The sequence below is a fragment of the Pongo abelii genome, chromosome 4, assembly GCF_028885655.2.
Source record: "Pongo abelii isolate AG06213 chromosome 4, NHGRI_mPonAbe1-v2.0_pri, whole genome shotgun sequence".
Classification (NCBI taxonomy): domain Eukaryota; kingdom Metazoa; phylum Chordata; class Mammalia; order Primates; family Hominidae; genus Pongo; species Pongo abelii.
Window position 1 is genome coordinate 146,812,521 of NC_071989.2, and position 17,366 is coordinate 146,829,886.

A 17,366-nucleotide genomic window follows, 5' to 3' on the forward strand; every position below is an offset into this window, starting at 1 on the left:
TCTGAGCCAACATCTTGCCTAAGTTTTTGCAATAAATTCCTTACAGGTCCCCTTGTTTCTGCCCTTTACAATCTACAGTGTATTTTCAACACAGTAGCTAGAGAGGTTCTTTTAAAATATGTCATCCCATGGGAGGCTTTTTATTAAGAAATAAAGAAAAATAAAAAAAGAAATGAAAAGGAGAAAAATAATAAAATATAAGTCAGATCGTATCTTAACCTCTGCCCGAAATCCTTCAAGGGCTTCCTCTTTCTCTCATAAGATTAGCAGAGTCCTTACAGTGCTTACAGATGAGTAGAGTCACACACCTGGACTATGAGGCCATAGCCCTATCTGTTCATCTTCCTGTCACTTCTCTGTCTTCAACTACCATTCTCTGTCCTGTTCACTCCGTTCCAGCCACACCCACCTTCTTGCTGTTCTTTGAACATGGCCTGGCATGCTCCCTCTTCAGGGCCTTTTCACTTGTTATTTCCTCCACCTAGAATTTCTTTCCCATGTAACTAACTCACTTGCTTCATCATCAGCTCCCTCACCTAAACCTTCAGTAACCCTTTCTTCATACATCACCCTTTTTAAAATTCCATCACACTGTCAGTTCTGCACATACCGATTTTCCCTGCTTTTTTTTTTTTTCACAGCACTCATTACCATCTGACCTATTACATGTTTGATTTTCTGTTTCTTGCCTCTCCTAAAGGCATTTTTGACTATTCTGTAGTATATCCCTAGTGCCATGGTGTTTGATCCAGTCATGTTTAGTAAGCATTTATTGAATGAATGAATTCACAAGGTACAATATCTAAAAGATAAAAAAGAGGCTGGGCACGGTGGCTCACACCTGTAATCCCAGCACTTTGGGAGACTGAGGCGGACAGATCACTTGAGGTCAGGAGTTCGAGACTAACCTGACCAACATGGCGAAATCCTGACTCTACTAAAAAAACTACAAAAATTAGCCAGGCCTGATGGCACATGCTTGTAATCCCAGCTACTCGGGAGGCTGAGGCAGGAGAATCGCCTGAACCTGGGAGGCAGAAGTTGCAGTGAGCCAAGATCGCACCACCGCACTCCAGCCTGGGTGACAGAGGGAGATCCATCTCAAAAAAATAAATAAAATAAAAAAGGTTTTGACCGAAAAGTTTCCTTTGCACCCTTGTCTCCCAGCCACCTGTTTCCCTTTCTAGAAGTCTCCAGTGTTTCTCGAGATATTATCATGTGTATGTTTTTCCCCTAAATGTTCTACACCTTGCTTTTCTGATTTTTAGTTTATATGTCCTGCAGATCATTTCAAGCGAATACATAAATATGTTTCTTCTTCTGTTTTATGACTAATGGCTGAAATGTGATGAATTGTGGGTGACTGAGCCCTCTATACAATTTGGGTTATTTGTTTCTCTTTTGGATAAGTAACTTTTTTTTTTTTTTGAGACAGTCTCACTCTGTTGCCCAAGCTGGAGTGCAGTGGCACGATCTCAGCTCACTGCAGCCTCCACTTCCCAGGTTCAAGCAAATCTCCTGCTTAGCCTCCTGAGCGAGTAGCTGGGACTACAGGCATGTGCCACCACACTGGGATAATTTTTGTATTTTCAGTAGAGACAGGGTTGGCCACCATGTTGGCCAGCCTGGTCTCGAACTCCTGACCTCAAGTAATCCACCTGCCTCGGCCTCCCAAAGTGCTGGGATTAACAGGCGTGAGCCACCGTGCCCAGCCGGGATAAGTAAATTTTAAAAAGCAAACAAAACAATTACTTTGGGTACCGTTTTATGTATACTTGCTCATCATACCGCCAGTTCTTTTTCTAATTCTCCCATGATGTTACATAATTATACATACTTTATAGAGATAGGGATTAGTAATACTGTAAGCATAGGATTATCCAGTTTATAAAGCTTCCCTACCTTCAGTTCTGTGACCTTAGGTGTGTCACTTTCATCTCTGGGCCTGAGCTTTCCCATCAGCTGAAACAGGTGAGTGATTCTCAGTGGGATAGTAGTAAGGAAAAAATTGGAGAGTAGGAGACTGCTTTCAGAATGTACTTCCTCTTGGACACTCTGCTACACCCTTCATTGAGGTACTCCCTGGTAGCAAACCATTGCCTTGATAAGTCACTTCCGTTACTTAATTGAAGTATTGTATCCCTTGGGCATGCTGATTAGGAAAAATTTAGAACCCTCAAACTAAGTGACCTTTTTCCACTCAGTTACAGCATTTGATGATCCCTACAGTCTACATGCATATGTGCTTTGTATACTGAATGGCTGATGCCAAAGGTATTTCTTAGGTCTCAGATCTCTCGAGGCAGAAGGGATCTTTCTATACTCTTCTTTCCTAAATGTTAAGGTAAAATATGAAGGATAAAAGAATTTAAGATGTTGACTTATTATCCCCCTTCCCGTTGTAAAAGACATTTTAATAACTTTTGTAGAATTTAATCAGATAGGTCAGAACTCCTTGTGAATACGATTGTGAGACAGTTTTTTGAATGCCGTTCTCATGGTGCCTCAGTCAAGCTTACCTGGTGGATTTGTGTCTGGCAGGGAGTGAAGAGCAAGGCCAGCCTACCCAACTTTCTTGACCACATCATTGCCTCAGTGGTAGAAAATAAGAAAACCTCAGATGCTTCAAAGCGGGCCTGCAACTTGACTGATACCCAGAAGGAAGTGAAGGAGATGGTGATGGGGTTAAATGTGCTAGATCCGCATACTTCTCACTCCTGGCTTTGTGATGGGAGGCTTCTGTGTCTCCATGACCCCAGCAACAAAAACAATTGGAAGATCTTCCGGGAGTGTTGGAAGCAAGGTCAGGTAAGCAAGAATAAGTCGTTCCAAGGGTCACCTCTCTGCCTGCCTACCACAGCTACCTGGACAATTCCAGGTCTCTCTTTTTGCCAGGGAGATTTAGACATAGTGAGGTTATTGTAATAGCCTTGCTACTTCGAGTTGTCTTGGGTTTTTAAAAGCAAGGAGATGGCCAGGCACTGTGACTCACGCCTGTAATAGCACTTTGGGAGGCCAAGGCAGGCGCATCATCTGAGGTCAGGAGTTTGGCCAACATGGTGAAATCCCGTCTCTACTAAAAATACAAAAAAAATTAGCTGGGCATGGTGGTGGGTGCCTGTAATCCCAGCTGCTTGGGTGGGTGAGGCAGGAGAATCACTTTACCCGGGAAGCAGTGGGTGCGGTGAGCCAAGATCATGCCACTACATTCCAGCCTGGGTGACAGAGCAAGATTCCACCTCAAAAATAAATAAATAATAAATAAATAAAAGCAAGGAGATTACTAAAAACACACTTTGCATCCTCTTGTTTCTAAGCTGTATAGTTCTGTGTTCTTAAAAAGGCAGTTGAAATTTCTGTTAGGTGGTGATCTGGCATTGATGACATCTTTAGAGAAAAATCCTTAAGTGTGATTTTAAGATGGGGCAGAGGAGGGGTTGGAGGTAGGCAGTACTTTTCTAGGCAAATGTTTTAAGGCCACACAAGGTTTTTGATAGTGTGATAACACTCCCTAGTTTAAAAAGTTTAGCAGGTGCTTGAGGAAGGGGAGCTCATGGCATTGTCATTTTCAATATGAGGAAGTGTTCTCAAAGTTGGACTTGTCAGATTTTTGTCCTCTCACCTCAAAACAGTGGTAGGTATTAGGGCAGCAGAAGTGATTTCCCTAGGGTGAGAATCAAGCATAACAATGGAGAAGAAGTATTTCCTTTCACTTTAGTTGACATGTGGAAATCCATGGATTATACAACTGGGAAAGAACAGTAGAGCTTCCTGGAGAAGAGGAGGCCCTCCTCAGGAAACCCTCCTATTCTGTCTCAGCCCTAGAGCTGGAAGTTTTTCCTAGATTGCTCTGATTGGGATATTTTTGTTTCCACAGCCAGTGCTGGTTTCAGGGGTACATAAAAAGCTCAAGTCTGAGCTCTGGAAGCCAGAAGCCTTTAGCCAGGAATTTGGAGACCAGGATGTAGACTTGGTGAACTGCAGGAACTGTGCTATAATTTCTGATGTGAAAGTTCGGGATTTCTGGGATGGTTTCGAGATCATATGCAGTAAGTAGCTTTCATATCTAGTTCAGTAATAGCAGACTGGAAAATAAGCATCTATATGCCCAGCTCTGCCCTTGAATAATAAATTATATTCTGGGGCATAATGGGGACTTGAAAAAATAAATAAATAAAAAATTAAAAACAGCGGGGCGTGGTCACTCACTGCTATAATTTCAGTCCTTTTGGAGGCTGAGGCGTGGATCACTTGGGGTCAGGAGTTCAAGACCAGCCTGGCCAACTTAGTGAAACCCCATCTCTACTAAAAATACAAAAATTAGCTGGGCATGGTGGTGTGTGCCTATAATCCCAGCTACTCAGGAGGCTGAGGCAGGACAGTCACTTGAACCCAGGAGGCAGAGGTTGCAGTGAGCCAAGATGGCACCACTGCTCTCCAGCCTGGGTGATGGAGTGAGACTGTCTCAAAAATAAATAAATAAATAAATCCAAATTATACCCACTTGGTGGGGGAACATTCTGCCCTGGTGCCAACTGTGTAGCTTACATGGCAATCACATGACTCCCAGAGCATGCCTGGACTTAATCATGTGATTCCATGGGCTGTGCAGAGCACTTTCACTCTGAGGAAGAGGGATAGAATCCCCGTAAGATGGAAAAATAAGACACACACTAAAGTAGCAAGTGAGGAAAACAAAGCCCACCTTGTCCATTATGGGGGTTTACAAGTCTGAAATTAAAGGTTAATCTCCCAGGGCCGGGTGCGGTGGCTCACACCTGTAATCCCAGCACTTTGGGAGGCCGAGGCGGGCAGATCACAAGGTAAGGAGATCGAGACCATCTTGGCTAACGTAGTGAAACCCTGTCTCTACTAAAAATACAAAAAAATTAGCGGGGCATGGTGGCGGACACCTGTAGTCCCAGCTACTCGGGAGGCTGAGCCAGGAGAATGGCATGAACCTTGGAGGCGGAGCTTGCAGTGAGCCGAGATTGGGCCACTGCACTCCAGCCTAGGCGACAGAGCGAGACTCCATCTAAAAAAAAAAAAAAGATTAGTCTCCTAGTCTGGGCGCAGTGCCTTACGCCTGTAATCCCAGCACTTTGGGAGGCCAAGGCAGATCATCTGAGGTCAGGAGTTGGAGACCAGCCTGGCCAACATGGCAAAACCCCATCTCTACTAAAAATACAAAAATTAGCCTGGCATGGTGGTGGTCACCTGTAATCCCAGGTACTCAGGGAGAATTGCTTGAACCCGGGAGGCCAAGATCATGCCACTGCACTCCAGCCCGGGTGACAGAGCAAGACTCTGTCTCAAAAAAAAAAAAGAAAAAAAAAGAGGTTAGTCTCCTAAAACTTAGTTACTGTTGAAAATGGGACACCAGCCAAACCAGCAGATGTTTGTGGGAGTATTCTCTGTCTTCCAGAACGACTACGGTCAGAAGATGGGCAGCCAATGGTGCTCAAACTCAAGGACTGGCCTCCTGGGGAAGATTTTCGAGACATGATGCCAACCAGGTTAGTGACCTGCGGTGGTGTCATCTTCAGAAGCCATCACAAAGTAATCACAGAAAAGTGAACTTTGTCTATTGGCTTTCTTCCCCTATAACAAGCTAAGTCATCTTTCCTGCACTTTTATAGGTTTGAAGATCTGATGGAGAACCTTCCTCTGCCAGAATATACCAAACGAGATGGCAGGCTCAATCTGGCCTCTAGGCTACCTAGCTACTTTGTAAGACCTGATCTGGGCCCCAAGATGTACAATGCCTATGGTATGAAGGAGAGGCTAAAATTGCTCTTTTGGGGGACTGTTGTTCTTATTTCAACTATAGAGGGATGTCTGTGGTCAATGTCGGGTGTAGAGATGATTGCAGGCAAGTGCTGGAGAAGTGAATAGTATCCAAGATGGTCTTGAATATGTTTGCTTTTGTCATATTGGTTTTCATAACATCCATGTGGGCGCAGACCATAAGCTTACATGTCTCCAGTAGTGAGGAAGTTTCCTGTCAAGAACTCTACCCAAGGAGCCATATTCTTGAGTCTAAGAGACTTGACAGAATAATAATGAAGAGGTCTGGGTGCCATGCTACCCAGCCAGTGCTTTGTGAAGGCCAGTGATGACCTAAATCACAGTGAAAGCTCAGCTTTATCTGAATACGCCTAATGCCCATATCTGTTTTGTTTTTCATGGAGAGATCGTTTTTTGGAGGTAGATTTGTTCCGTGGCCAGTGTCAATGAGAAATCAGTCTTAAAACAGTATAAAAGAGATGAAAGTGATTTCTTCATAAACAAATAGACTTCACTCCTAATTTTACTCATTTAAGAACACCCTTGAGCATGTTTTCAGATGTAGTGTCGATGTGGATTCTTCCAAATATTGGCCCTTCACCTTGCATATTTTCCTTTCTTCTTTAGGGTTGATAACAGCAGAAGATAGAAGAGTTGGTACAACAAATCTTCACTTAGATGTGTCTGATGCTGTTAATGTGATGGTGTATGTTGGTATTCCCATCGGGGAGGGTGCTCATGATGAAGGTATGCTTTCTAGAATCCACTGCTTTAGGATGGTGAGGCTTTGTCTTGGGAATACAGTTGGGTGTTTTCATCCTTAGGGCCAGTGGCTTTTCCTTTTTTTTTTTCTTTTTGTTTTTTTTTGGGGGGCGGGGAGGCAGAGTCTCGCTCTATCCCCCAGGCTAGAGTACAGAGGTGCGATCTTGGCTCACCGCAACCTCCGCTGCCTCCCGGGTTCAAGCGATTCTCCTGCCTCAGCCTCCCAAGTAGCTGGGATTACAGGTGCCTGCCATCACGCCTGGCTAATTTTTGTATTCTTAGTAGAGGCGGGTTTCGCCATGTTGGCCAGGCTGGTCTCAAACTCCTGACCTCAGGTAATCCGTCTGCCTCAGCCTCCCAAAGTGTTGGGATTACAGGCGTCAGCCACTGCACCCGGCTTCTTTTTTCTTCTCTTATTCCCCTAGTGGCTTTTTCTTGTTTCTTCCAGGTCTGATGGGAAGTGGGTGCCCAGTGGATGTTGCTAGATAAAGGGGGAGATTCTAATAGAGAAGAGTACTACTTTGCGTATCTTTGACTAGAGTCTCTTTCTAGAAATGCTACCCTTTTCCACTTTGTAGCCTCACAAAGAGAAATGAAGAAAGGGCAGAGTTCTGACCTGACCTATCAGCCAGTTCAGCTGTGGAGTGACAGATGATAAAGCCAGGACCTTCATAAAGATGAAGCATAAAAGTGATATTTTGCTGTATTTATACTTCCTGCCATCTCAGTGTTAAAATTAGTACATGTTCATTATGGAAATTTCAGAAAAAGGGATACTTTTTTAAAAGAAAATAAGTGACGCAAAATCTCAAGGTTCAGGGATAATTTCTTTTTTTTTTTTTTTTTTTTTTTGAGATAGAGTCTCAGTATGTTGCCCAGACTGGCTTCAAACTCCTGGGCTCTGGCATTCCTCCCACCTCGGCCTCCCAAGTTACTGGGCCTACAGGCAAGGCCACTGTGCCTCGCTTTACATTTTTTGTCTTTTCTTTTTTCTGCAACCTCCGCCTCCTGGGTTCAAGCAATTCTCATGCCTCAGCCTCCCAAGTAGCTGGGATTACAGACATGTGCCACCATACTCGGCTAATTTTTGTATTTTTAGTAGAGATGGGGTGTCACCATGTTGGCCAGGCTGGGCTCGAACTCCCAATCTAAGGTGATCCGCCCACCTCAGCCTCTCAAAGTGCTGGGATTATAGACATGAGCCACCATGCCCAGGCTACATTTGCCTTGGATTTTGCACACCTGCAGCATTCATTATGGTGTAGGTCATTGTAATAGACAAGCATTAAAAGCCAACCCTCTTCACTTGCCAGTGATGCTTTATGCTTTGTAGGCTTAAATCCAAAATCCTAGTGTTTGAGGGGGTTTTGAGAAAATACACAGACTCCATACACTTGTAGCGGGAAATAACCTGCAAAACATAAGATATGGCAACACAGTTTAAGCAAAAAATATGTTTTAAGGGGAAATTATACCTCCAAAAATGCTGAATCTCTAATAAGTAAGGAAGGTTTAATGTTGTTCTGTGTGTAGGGAGCTTAGACCAGTATGAATTTTCTGATTCTGCCTTACATTATTCCAGAGATGGAGAAGAGTAAAAACTCAATTTGTTTAAATTGGACATTTCGTTTCACTCAGTGGTACTGAAATGGCTGACTACATTGAAAGTGTCATTTTGCTCTTTTCAGAGGTACTCAAGACAATTGATGAGGGAGATGCCGATGAGGTGACGAAGCAGAGGATTCATGATGGAAAAGAGAAGCCAGGTGCTTTATGGCACATCTATGCAGCCAAGGATGCAGAGAAGATCAGGGAGCTGCTCCGAAAGGTACGCCCCTGGGTGGGCTGTGCTCCCAGCTCACATAGCAAGAGTCTGGTTGCTGAGACACCCTATCTAGGGTTTCTCATGTAGAGTCCCTTGGCATTAAAGTCCTGTTGGTCATGGTACCTCTGGTGGAAAAGCCCAAAGGCTTGAATCCACACCTAGAGGATGTTGACTAGAATAAAATTTTGCCATCCCCACCCCATCTTAGGACATTGCTGCAGCAAGTTGGATTTATGCTGTTAATAATTTTTAATTTTCCCATCTTTGGATTTGATTATGGCTTCAGGTTGGAGAAGAACAAGGCCAAGAGAACCCCCCTGATCATGACCCAATTCATGACCAAAGTTGGTACCTGGACCAGACCCTCCGTAAGCGGCTCTATGAGGAGTATGGCGTGCAAGGCTGGGCTATTGTGCAGTTCCTAGGTGATGCTGTTTTCATACCTGCTGGAGCCCCACACCAGGTGGGTTCCTGCTTGGGGGTTGGGCTGAACAGTTCCATGGGCTTTCTTATTTCTGCTTTTCTTGCTAATCTACCAAGAGATTTAACTAGCTGGATTAGACTGATCTCTCTTATGCTGCAACTTATTTTATGCTTTTATTTTCTTCCTTGTAACGTTAAGGCTCATTTAAAAAATTTTAAACAGGGCTGGTCCTGGTGGCTCACGCCTGTAATCCCAGCACTTTGGGAGGCCGAGGCGGGTGGATCACCTGAGGTTGGGAGTTCAAGATCAGCCTGACCCATCTCTACTAAAAATACAAAATTAGGCGGGCGTGATAGCACATGCCTATAATCCCAGCTACTCAGGAGGCTAAGGCAGGAGAATCGCTTGAACCCAGGAGGTGGAGGTTGTGGTGAGCCAAGATCGCACCATTGCACTCCAGCCTGGGCAATAAGAGCGAAACTCAGTCCCAAAAAAAAAAATTTAAACAATGCAAGCTATTAAAGAAAAAGTGACGAGTCCTAGCTCAGCTACTTGTAGCATACTCTTATCAATCCCCTTATCCTACCTTCCCAATCTAGTTTTTCCTCAGAGGTAGCCTACTGTTAACAGTTTGGTGTATATTTTTCCAGAACATTTTCTGTGCAAATACTAATATTTTTATGTATTTCTTTTTTCCTTTTCCTTTGTTTTTGTTTTTTTGGTAGAGACGGGGTTTCGCCATATCGCTGTATTGCCCAGGCTGGTCTTGAACTCCTGAGCTCAAGTGATCAACCTGCCTCGGCCTCCCAAAGTGCTGGGATTACAGGCATGAGCCACTGCACCTGGCCATTGCTTTTATTTATACATTTGCACTTACAGCTTTTCTGTGTTGTTATAAAAATGGAAATATTATACCTATTTCTCAAGGGTTTTTTTTTTAACTATATCATGGACATTTTCCATATATTATTGAATCTCTAATGTCTGATATTTCTCCTCTGCACTTTGCCCTTCTCAGGTTCACAATCTATACAGTTGCATAAAAGTAGCAGAAGACTTTGTATCTCCAGAACATGTAAAGCACTGTTTCCGCCTGACTCAGGAATTCAGGCATCTCTCTAACACTCATACAAATCATGAGGATAAACTGCAGGTAAATAACTCCTCCCTCTACCCCACTCTGTTTTCTCATTGCATACTCACATACATTACACAGAAAGCACATTCTCCTTTCTGAAGGTATTCTCCGAAGGTCTAATTGTGGAGGAGAAATGACGCAGGGAAGAAGTTTGGGGATATGGAGTCCTTTTAGGAAGCATTTAATTTTTTTTTAAGTTTTTTTTCTTTTTTACAAAAATCAGCAGGGCATGATGGCGCATGCCTGTAGTCCCAGCTACTCAGGAAACTGAGGCAGGAGAATTGCTTGAACTGGGAGGCGGAGGTTGCAGTGAGCTGAGATCATGCCACTGCACTCCAGCCTGGGCAACAGAGCAAGACTCCCATCTCAAAAAAAAAAAAAAAAGTTTTTCTTCTTTTTAATAGAACGGGGTCTATGTTGCCCAGGCTGCTCTCAAACTACTGGGCTCAAGAGATCCTCTCACCTCAGCTTCACAAAGTACTGGGAATACAGGTGTGAGCCACTGCTTAACCTAATCATTTCTGTTGTGACAGTCCTCATTTCTCTCCCTTTCAGAGTTATAGTATTACAAGTGTTAGTAACTAACTAGACTGACCTCCCCAAACAGGTGGGAAAAGCACTGTGGCAGTGTGTTCTAAGCATGTTTCTGAGAAGAAATATTGCACTGAAGCTGCTTCTCATAGCAGATTTCTGTGCAGACTCAATTTCTTAGAGCTCTGCTAGGGATTACAGTTCATGTCCCTAAGAACTGTATCCCCTTGTAGAGCAGAGCTGAACAATCAGATTAGGTTTCCTCTGCTCTTGAAATGGATTGGAATTTTAAGGGCAGAATTTCATCATTAATACACTTAGGTACTTTAGTTGCATAAAAAGAACAAAGAGGGCTGGGCGGGTGGATCACGAGGTCAGGAGATCAAGACCATCCTGGCTAACATGTTGATACCCCATCTTTACTAAAAATACAAAAAATTAGCTGGGTGTGGTGGCACGCACCTATAGTCCCACCTACTTAAGAGGCTGAAGCAGGAGAATCGCTTGAACCTGGGAGGCAGAGGTTGCAGTGAGCTGAGATCGTGTCACTGCACTCCAGCCTGGGCGACAGAGCGAGACACCATCTCAAAAAAAAAAAAAAGAATAAACGAAGCAGAATTCTCTAGGCTTTCACTGTGGCCTCTTTTCTTCTGGCATGCCTGTGGCTCAAGTGTATCTTTTTTGGTTGTTGATAGATCAGACTGAAGAGGTTTTGGAGTGCAGTGGCGTGATCTCGGCTCACTGCAAGCTCCACCTCCTGGGTTCACGCCATTCTCTTGCCTCAGCCTCCCGAGTAGCTGGGACTACAGGCGTCCACCACCATGCCCGGCTATTTTTTTGTATTTTTAGTAGAGACGGGGTTTCACCGTGTTAGCCAGGATGGTCTTGATCACCGGACCTCGTGATCCACTCGCCTCGACCTCCCAAAGTGCTAGGATTACAGGCGTGAGCCACTGCGCCCAGCCTGAAGAGGTTTTTCTTAATTGCTGGTAGATTCAATCACCTTCAACTCTGAGTCTGATGTGCTTTTCCTTTTTATTTTCTTTTTTTCTTTTTTTTTTTGAGACACATTCTCAGTCTGTCACCCACACTGGAGTGCAGTGGCATGATCCACGCTGGAGTGCAGTGGCATGATCTCGGCTCACTGCAACCTCCACCATCTGGGTTCAAGCAGTTCTCCTGCCTCAGCCTCTCGAGTAGCTGGGATTACAGGCACCTGCCACTGTGCTCGGCTAATTTTTGTAGTTTTTTAATAGAGACGGGGTTTCACCATCTTGGCCAGGCTGGTCTTGAACTCCTGACCTCATGATCCACCCTCCTCGGCCTCCCAAAGTGCTGGGATTACAGATGTGAGCCACCGCGGCTGTTTTTTTTTTGTTTGTTTGTTTTTTTGAGACAGAGTCTCACTCTGTCACCCAAATGAAAGTGCAATGGTGTGATCTTGGCTCACTGCATCCTTCATCTCCTGGGTTTAAGTGATTCTCCTGCCTCAGCCTCCCATGTAGCTGGGATTGCAGGCATGCACCACCATACCCAGATAATTTCTGTATTTTTTGGTAGAGATATGGTTTCACCATTCTGGCTAGGCTGGTCTCAAACTCCTGACCTCAGGTGATCTGCCTGCCTCTGCCTCCCAAAGCGCTGGAATTATAGGAGTGAGACACTGCACCCAGCCAACCATAAAGTTTTTATACAAAGTATAATCAACGTTGATGTTTGTTTGTTTGTTTGTTTGTTTATTGAGATGGAGTCCTGCTCCGTTGCCCAGGCTGGAGGGCAGTGGCGTGATCTTGCCTCACTGCAATCTCTGCCTCCTGGGTTCAAGCAATTCTCCTGCCTCAGCCTCCCGAGTATCTGGGGATTACAGGCACGTGTCATCACACTGAGCTAATTTTTGTATTTTTAGTAGAGACAGGGTTTCACTATGTTGGCCAGGCTGGTCTTGAACTCCCGACCTCAGGTGATCCACCTGCCTCGGCTTCCCAAAATGCTGAGATTACAGGCGTGAGTCACCGTGCCCGTCCAACATTGATGTTTAGATAGAATGAGAATATAAAGGTAACATGTCACCTTATCCATAACACCTTTCCTGAGCTAGGGATGTTGGGTGTGTTTCTGCAGTCCCAGCCACTCAGGAGGCTGAGATGGGAGGATTACTTGAGCCCAGGAGTTTTGAAGCTCTCGTGACCTATGATCGCCCCACTACACTCCAGCCTGGGCAACAGACTCTGTCTCTTTATTTAAAAACAACAGGCTGGGCGCGGTGGCTCACGCCCGTAATCCCAACACTTTGGGAGGCTGAGGCGGGCAGATCACAAGGTCAGGAGTTCGAGACCGGCCTGGCCAATATGGTGAAACCCCGTCTCTACTAAAAATACAAAAATTAGCCAGGCATGGTGGCGGGCGCCTGTAGTCCCAGCTACTTGGGAGGCTGAGGCAGGAGAATCGCTTGAACCCAGAAGGCGGAGGTTGCAGTGAGCTGAGATGGCGCCACTGCACTCCAGCGTGGGCAACAGTGTTAGACTCCATCAAAAAAAAAAAAACCAAAAAAACAAAGACCTTTCCTGACTACCCTGTTTAGAGTAACAACTCCTGCTCCAGCACTACCAGTCCCACTTTCACTACTTTATTTTTCCTGTAGTATTTTCACCATCTGAGATATAGATATAGATACAGATATAGATTTTTTTTTAATCTGTTACTTAACCCTACTAGAATGTAAGCTATTTAAGCTCTGTGAAGGCAGGAATTTGACTATTTTACTCACTGCTTTTCCTTAGCACAATGTCTGACACATAGTAGGTATTCATAAATCTTTGTTGAAGCAATGCAAAAAAATTAATGGAGAATAGTAAAAGAGGGACTTGGATGCCCATGACCCAGCTTAAGAAATTATAGCACACATACATATACAGCAACTACATGGTTGAAGCCCCCATGTACCCTTCCCCTTTGCATTTCCCCACTTTTCCTCCCCAGAAATAACCTCAATTTTCTTGTCAGCCCTTTAAAAGAAAACTGTCTTTATTCTCTTCACTTTAATATGCCTGTTCACTTTTTTCAATAACTTTTATTGTGTGTTCCAATTTCACAGGTAATATATCTAAATCAGAAAACATATAAGCATGAAGGGAAAAAATAGGCCATAATCCTGCTTTCCCCTCTTGTTTTAATGCATCCTTATTAGCTGTAGAACCTTAAGGAAGCCTCTTAACCATATAAGGAAGCAAAGTTCTCCAGGTGTTCACTGTGGCCTTAGTTTCCGCAGTTTCTCCTCTGTAAGTTGGGCTTGATAATAATAGAACCTACCTCATAGGGTTCTGGCAAGGATTAAGCGAAGGTCCACATGAAGAGCTCAGCAGCAGCGCCTGCCCAGGACATAGTAAGCACATAAATGATGGTGATCAGATAGCCTTTCATATAACTTCATTATTCTTATTTTGAGTACAGACCTTATGCCCTATGCGATTTGTAAATGACTGTGGGGATTGATATAGGAACGCACAGTCGTTGTTGGGAGTTTCCCCACTAAACCAGTAGGCTTACAGTCAAGGTAGAATGTACATTTGCATGGGGCTGCTGTGAACTGACTTTGCTGTACACCCTCTCTAGGTGAAGAACATCATTTACCATGCAGTGAAAGATGCGGTTGGCACCCTCAAGGCTCATGAATCCAAACTGGCAAGGTCCTAGGCATGGAGAAACTCCAAGCTCCCCTGTGAAGCAGGTCTTTCACTCACAACACTTAACAGGGAACGGCAGGGCTCTTTGCTGGAGCAGAGGCCCTTCACCCGGAGCCAGTGTGGTCAGTATTCCAAACTCTCCAGCCACTCTCTTCTACGCTGCCTCAACACCGAAGGTTGACACAGGAAAGTCGTACTGTTCACACACACAGTTTGAGACTCCAAGCCAAGAGTGCCACATCCCTATCCTGTGGCCTTTTGGAAATCCAAATTGCCTGAACATGGCGGGGCTTTCCTGCACATTCTCCTGATTTGAGATTCACGGGCACACCTTTCTTTTCTTTTCCTCTTGTGCCTAGTTAAGTGGGAATGTGTTTGGAGGTAAGGGAAATCACATAACTGGTACAAGTAAGGGGTAATTGCTTAAACATGCCTGGTGGAAGTCTGATAGCGTCTCTGCACGTGACCTCTGACAAAGCCCATCCCAGGAGACGGGGTGAAGCCATTCCCCACACTCTCCTGTGAACACTGGAGTCTTGCAAGACCCAGGGAGAACCCACTGCTTTTCCCAGGAGGCTCCAGGATTAGGAAATGTGTGTATTTAGTGAAAAATAGGTTTGTAGTGAAATAGTTACTATTTCATGAAAGTAGATATTTTTAGAATTTTTGAAATACCACAGTTGTTTTCCTGGATTATGAGGAAAGGCACATTACATTTAGTCTTCCTTTCGATATAAAACTCTTTGAAGAAATATGATTTTTAGAAATCAGCTACCCATTATAGCACAAAATCAGCCAAAGCAGAATTTTTTAAAATTGGCTTTTTTAGGATTCTTTTTCTCCCCCTCCCATCTTAGTCTTACCTTGAGGGAACAGTCATATGAGAAGGAACTTTGTCACGTCTAAGCTGTGGTGTGTTCCCCATGTGTGTGTACAACACTGGTGACTCCAGGAACCATTTTCACCTATTACCAGTGTTCCCTGGGGACTCCTCTTAACGTTTCCAAATGGGAAGGACAGTTGATTTCCAACATGAGGTTTTTTGTTTTTTATCCAGAAATATTTTCAGCAAAACTTTCCAACTGAGTGGAGTCTGATTAAGGATTTATTTGAAAATGGTGGAATTCATTGGCCCATAGGTACATTGGAAAATGTATCTCTCTCCAGCTGTACTGTAGTGCCCTGCAGGCTGTTTATATGTTCACAGTTACTTTTTTTTTTTTTAAATAAAAGTCATTTAATGTAGAATACTTTTAATTTCACTTTCTGTATTTTAATTTTGTTGAAGGGCTGATTGGGATTTCCATGTTCTTATTAAAAATCTAACAAATCTGTTTGGAGTGGACTAAATTATTCGTGTACCAACCCTTCTAAAATCAACATCAGATTGGGAGTTGGGTTGGAGGTGGGGGATTCATTTCCAGGTCTTCATGACTGTGCTACACCCAGATATTTTTCTTTGCTTGTTGAGACTGTGCCATGTTAGGAGAAAGGAAAGTGCCAGGGTGAGGTCAGTATGGTTTGGGGAATTGGGGGTAAGGGGAAGGGGCCACATGAATTAGAGGGTGGGAAGAGAGACATGTTTCCCCATACTTCATGCTTTGTGAATGGAGTGGGAAAGGTGGGGTCCTCCCTTCCTGTGGCAGAGTCTGGGGGGAAGGGTCATGGTGTGTGGCCTCAGCAAAGCTGGACAGTCTGTGATGGGATTCTTAAGCAGGCGGCCTGGCTGCCCACATGAAACGTGTGGCCATAGATCCACCTTAGAGATGGTGGGAGACACTCATGTGGGATTTATCAAGCAGTAATTAAAGTGTTTCATTGTGGGGTGAGAACAGACTGCATTCCAATTAGGAGAGGCTTTCTGGAGAGGAAGTTGTAAAGAATAGCAAGAGGGGTTATCAGAGGCTGCTTCTCTGGAACGTTTTGGGAAACATCTTCCAACGTGTTTGAACCTGCAAATATAATTTACCAGGTTAGAAATAGACCATTGTGTGGTTCAGGGATACTGAGCTTGAATAAGACCATGACTCTTTGAAATACACAGTTCTGAATGTGTCCTTTCAGCCCAGATGGGCACAGGTTGATGCTGTGGTCATCCGAAGGATTACACCTCAACATAAAGGGTAGAGGAACGCAGAAGCTTTAAAATGGGACAGGAAAGGAGAGCAATAGGGCTGGGGGGTTGGTGGATGGTTGGAGGTTGGTTGCTTTCCTGAAGATCAGGAGGCAGGCTAGCCTACATTCTGGATATAAATGTCTTTAGAATCAGGACATTCACTGCCACTAGTGCTTGCTGATGGGGGTGGAACTGGAGCCCCAGGACCCTCTCGCAGCCCCTCTGTTTGAAAAGAAGGTTGACCCTTTGTTGTCAGTAACCACATTGAGAGCATAAAGCTCTGTTCCCCTGCAAAGCTTAGGAGCTGACAACCTAAAAAAGCAGCCCAGCAGCCCAGTGGCTCACACCTGTGATTCCAGCACTTTGGGAGGCTGAGGTGGGTGGATCGCTTGAACTTAGGAGTTTGAGACCAGCCTGGGCAATATTGCAAAACCCCATCTTGGCAAAAAAAAAAAAAAAAAATTAGCTGGTGGTGTTTTGGGCCTGTAGTCCCAGCTACTCGGGAGGCTGAGGCAGGAGGATCATTCAAGCCCAGAAGGTGTGCTGAGATTGTGCCACTGCACTCCAGCCTGAGCGACAGAGTGAGACCCTGTCTCAAAAAAACCAAACAGATCATCTGGTCAGGGGAGATCCTCTTTCAACGGGGGTGAGAAGGAGTGGGGTGGACAGGTGTGGCTGTACCTGTGACTCAGGTACATCCACCTGGACATCCACCTGGAGCTCAGGTGGATGTCTCCAGGGCCTGTGATGAGGAGAGTTTGCTAGTCAGCAGTTGGGGGATGTAACCTGTTTAAAGTAGGCTTCCTGGGGTCATCTTAGCAGCATGACTTGGTGGCTTTGTGACTCTCAACAGATTATTGAGCCTTAAGCTTCTCATTCCCTTATCTTCAAAATGAGGGCATTTATAGCGCCTGCCTTATAGGGTGGTCAAGAGGATTCACTGGCAACGCAGTGAAGCTCTTAGCACAGGGGCTGGCACACAGCGCTTGATGTGGGCAGGGCAGGAGGTGGGCAGGGGTCGATTTCAGGATGTAACCATGGAGACCTAGGGCTTGAAACCCAAGAAAGATGAACAAGCGATTCGAGGAAGGCAGGGCACT

At 44.7% G+C, this 17,366-nt stretch overlaps 1 protein-coding gene across 2 annotated transcripts in view; it reads left to right on the forward strand.

Annotated features, from left to right (window-relative positions):
- KDM3B (lysine demethylase 3B) overlaps window positions 1–15,482 on the forward strand; it is an 84,142-nt gene extending 68,660 nt beyond the window's left edge. For both annotated transcript variants that reach the window (XM_024247247.3, XM_024247248.3), the window contains 9 exons: window positions 2,542–2,808; window positions 3,878–4,049; window positions 5,426–5,516; window positions 5,640–5,770; window positions 6,415–6,534; window positions 8,238–8,377; window positions 8,661–8,837; window positions 9,817–9,951; window positions 14,080–15,482. In XM_024247247.3, coding sequence (XP_024103015.3) covers window positions 2,542–2,808; window positions 3,878–4,049; window positions 5,426–5,516; window positions 5,640–5,770; window positions 6,415–6,534; window positions 8,238–8,377; window positions 8,661–8,837; window positions 9,817–9,951; window positions 14,080–14,160 — 1,314 coding nt within the window. In that variant the 3' untranslated portion in view covers window positions 14,161–15,482. The remainder of the gene's footprint in view (window positions 1–2,541; window positions 2,809–3,877; window positions 4,050–5,425; window positions 5,517–5,639; window positions 5,771–6,414; window positions 6,535–8,237; window positions 8,378–8,660; window positions 8,838–9,816; window positions 9,952–14,079) is intronic.
- Window positions 15,483–17,366: the final 1,884 nt, after the last annotated feature.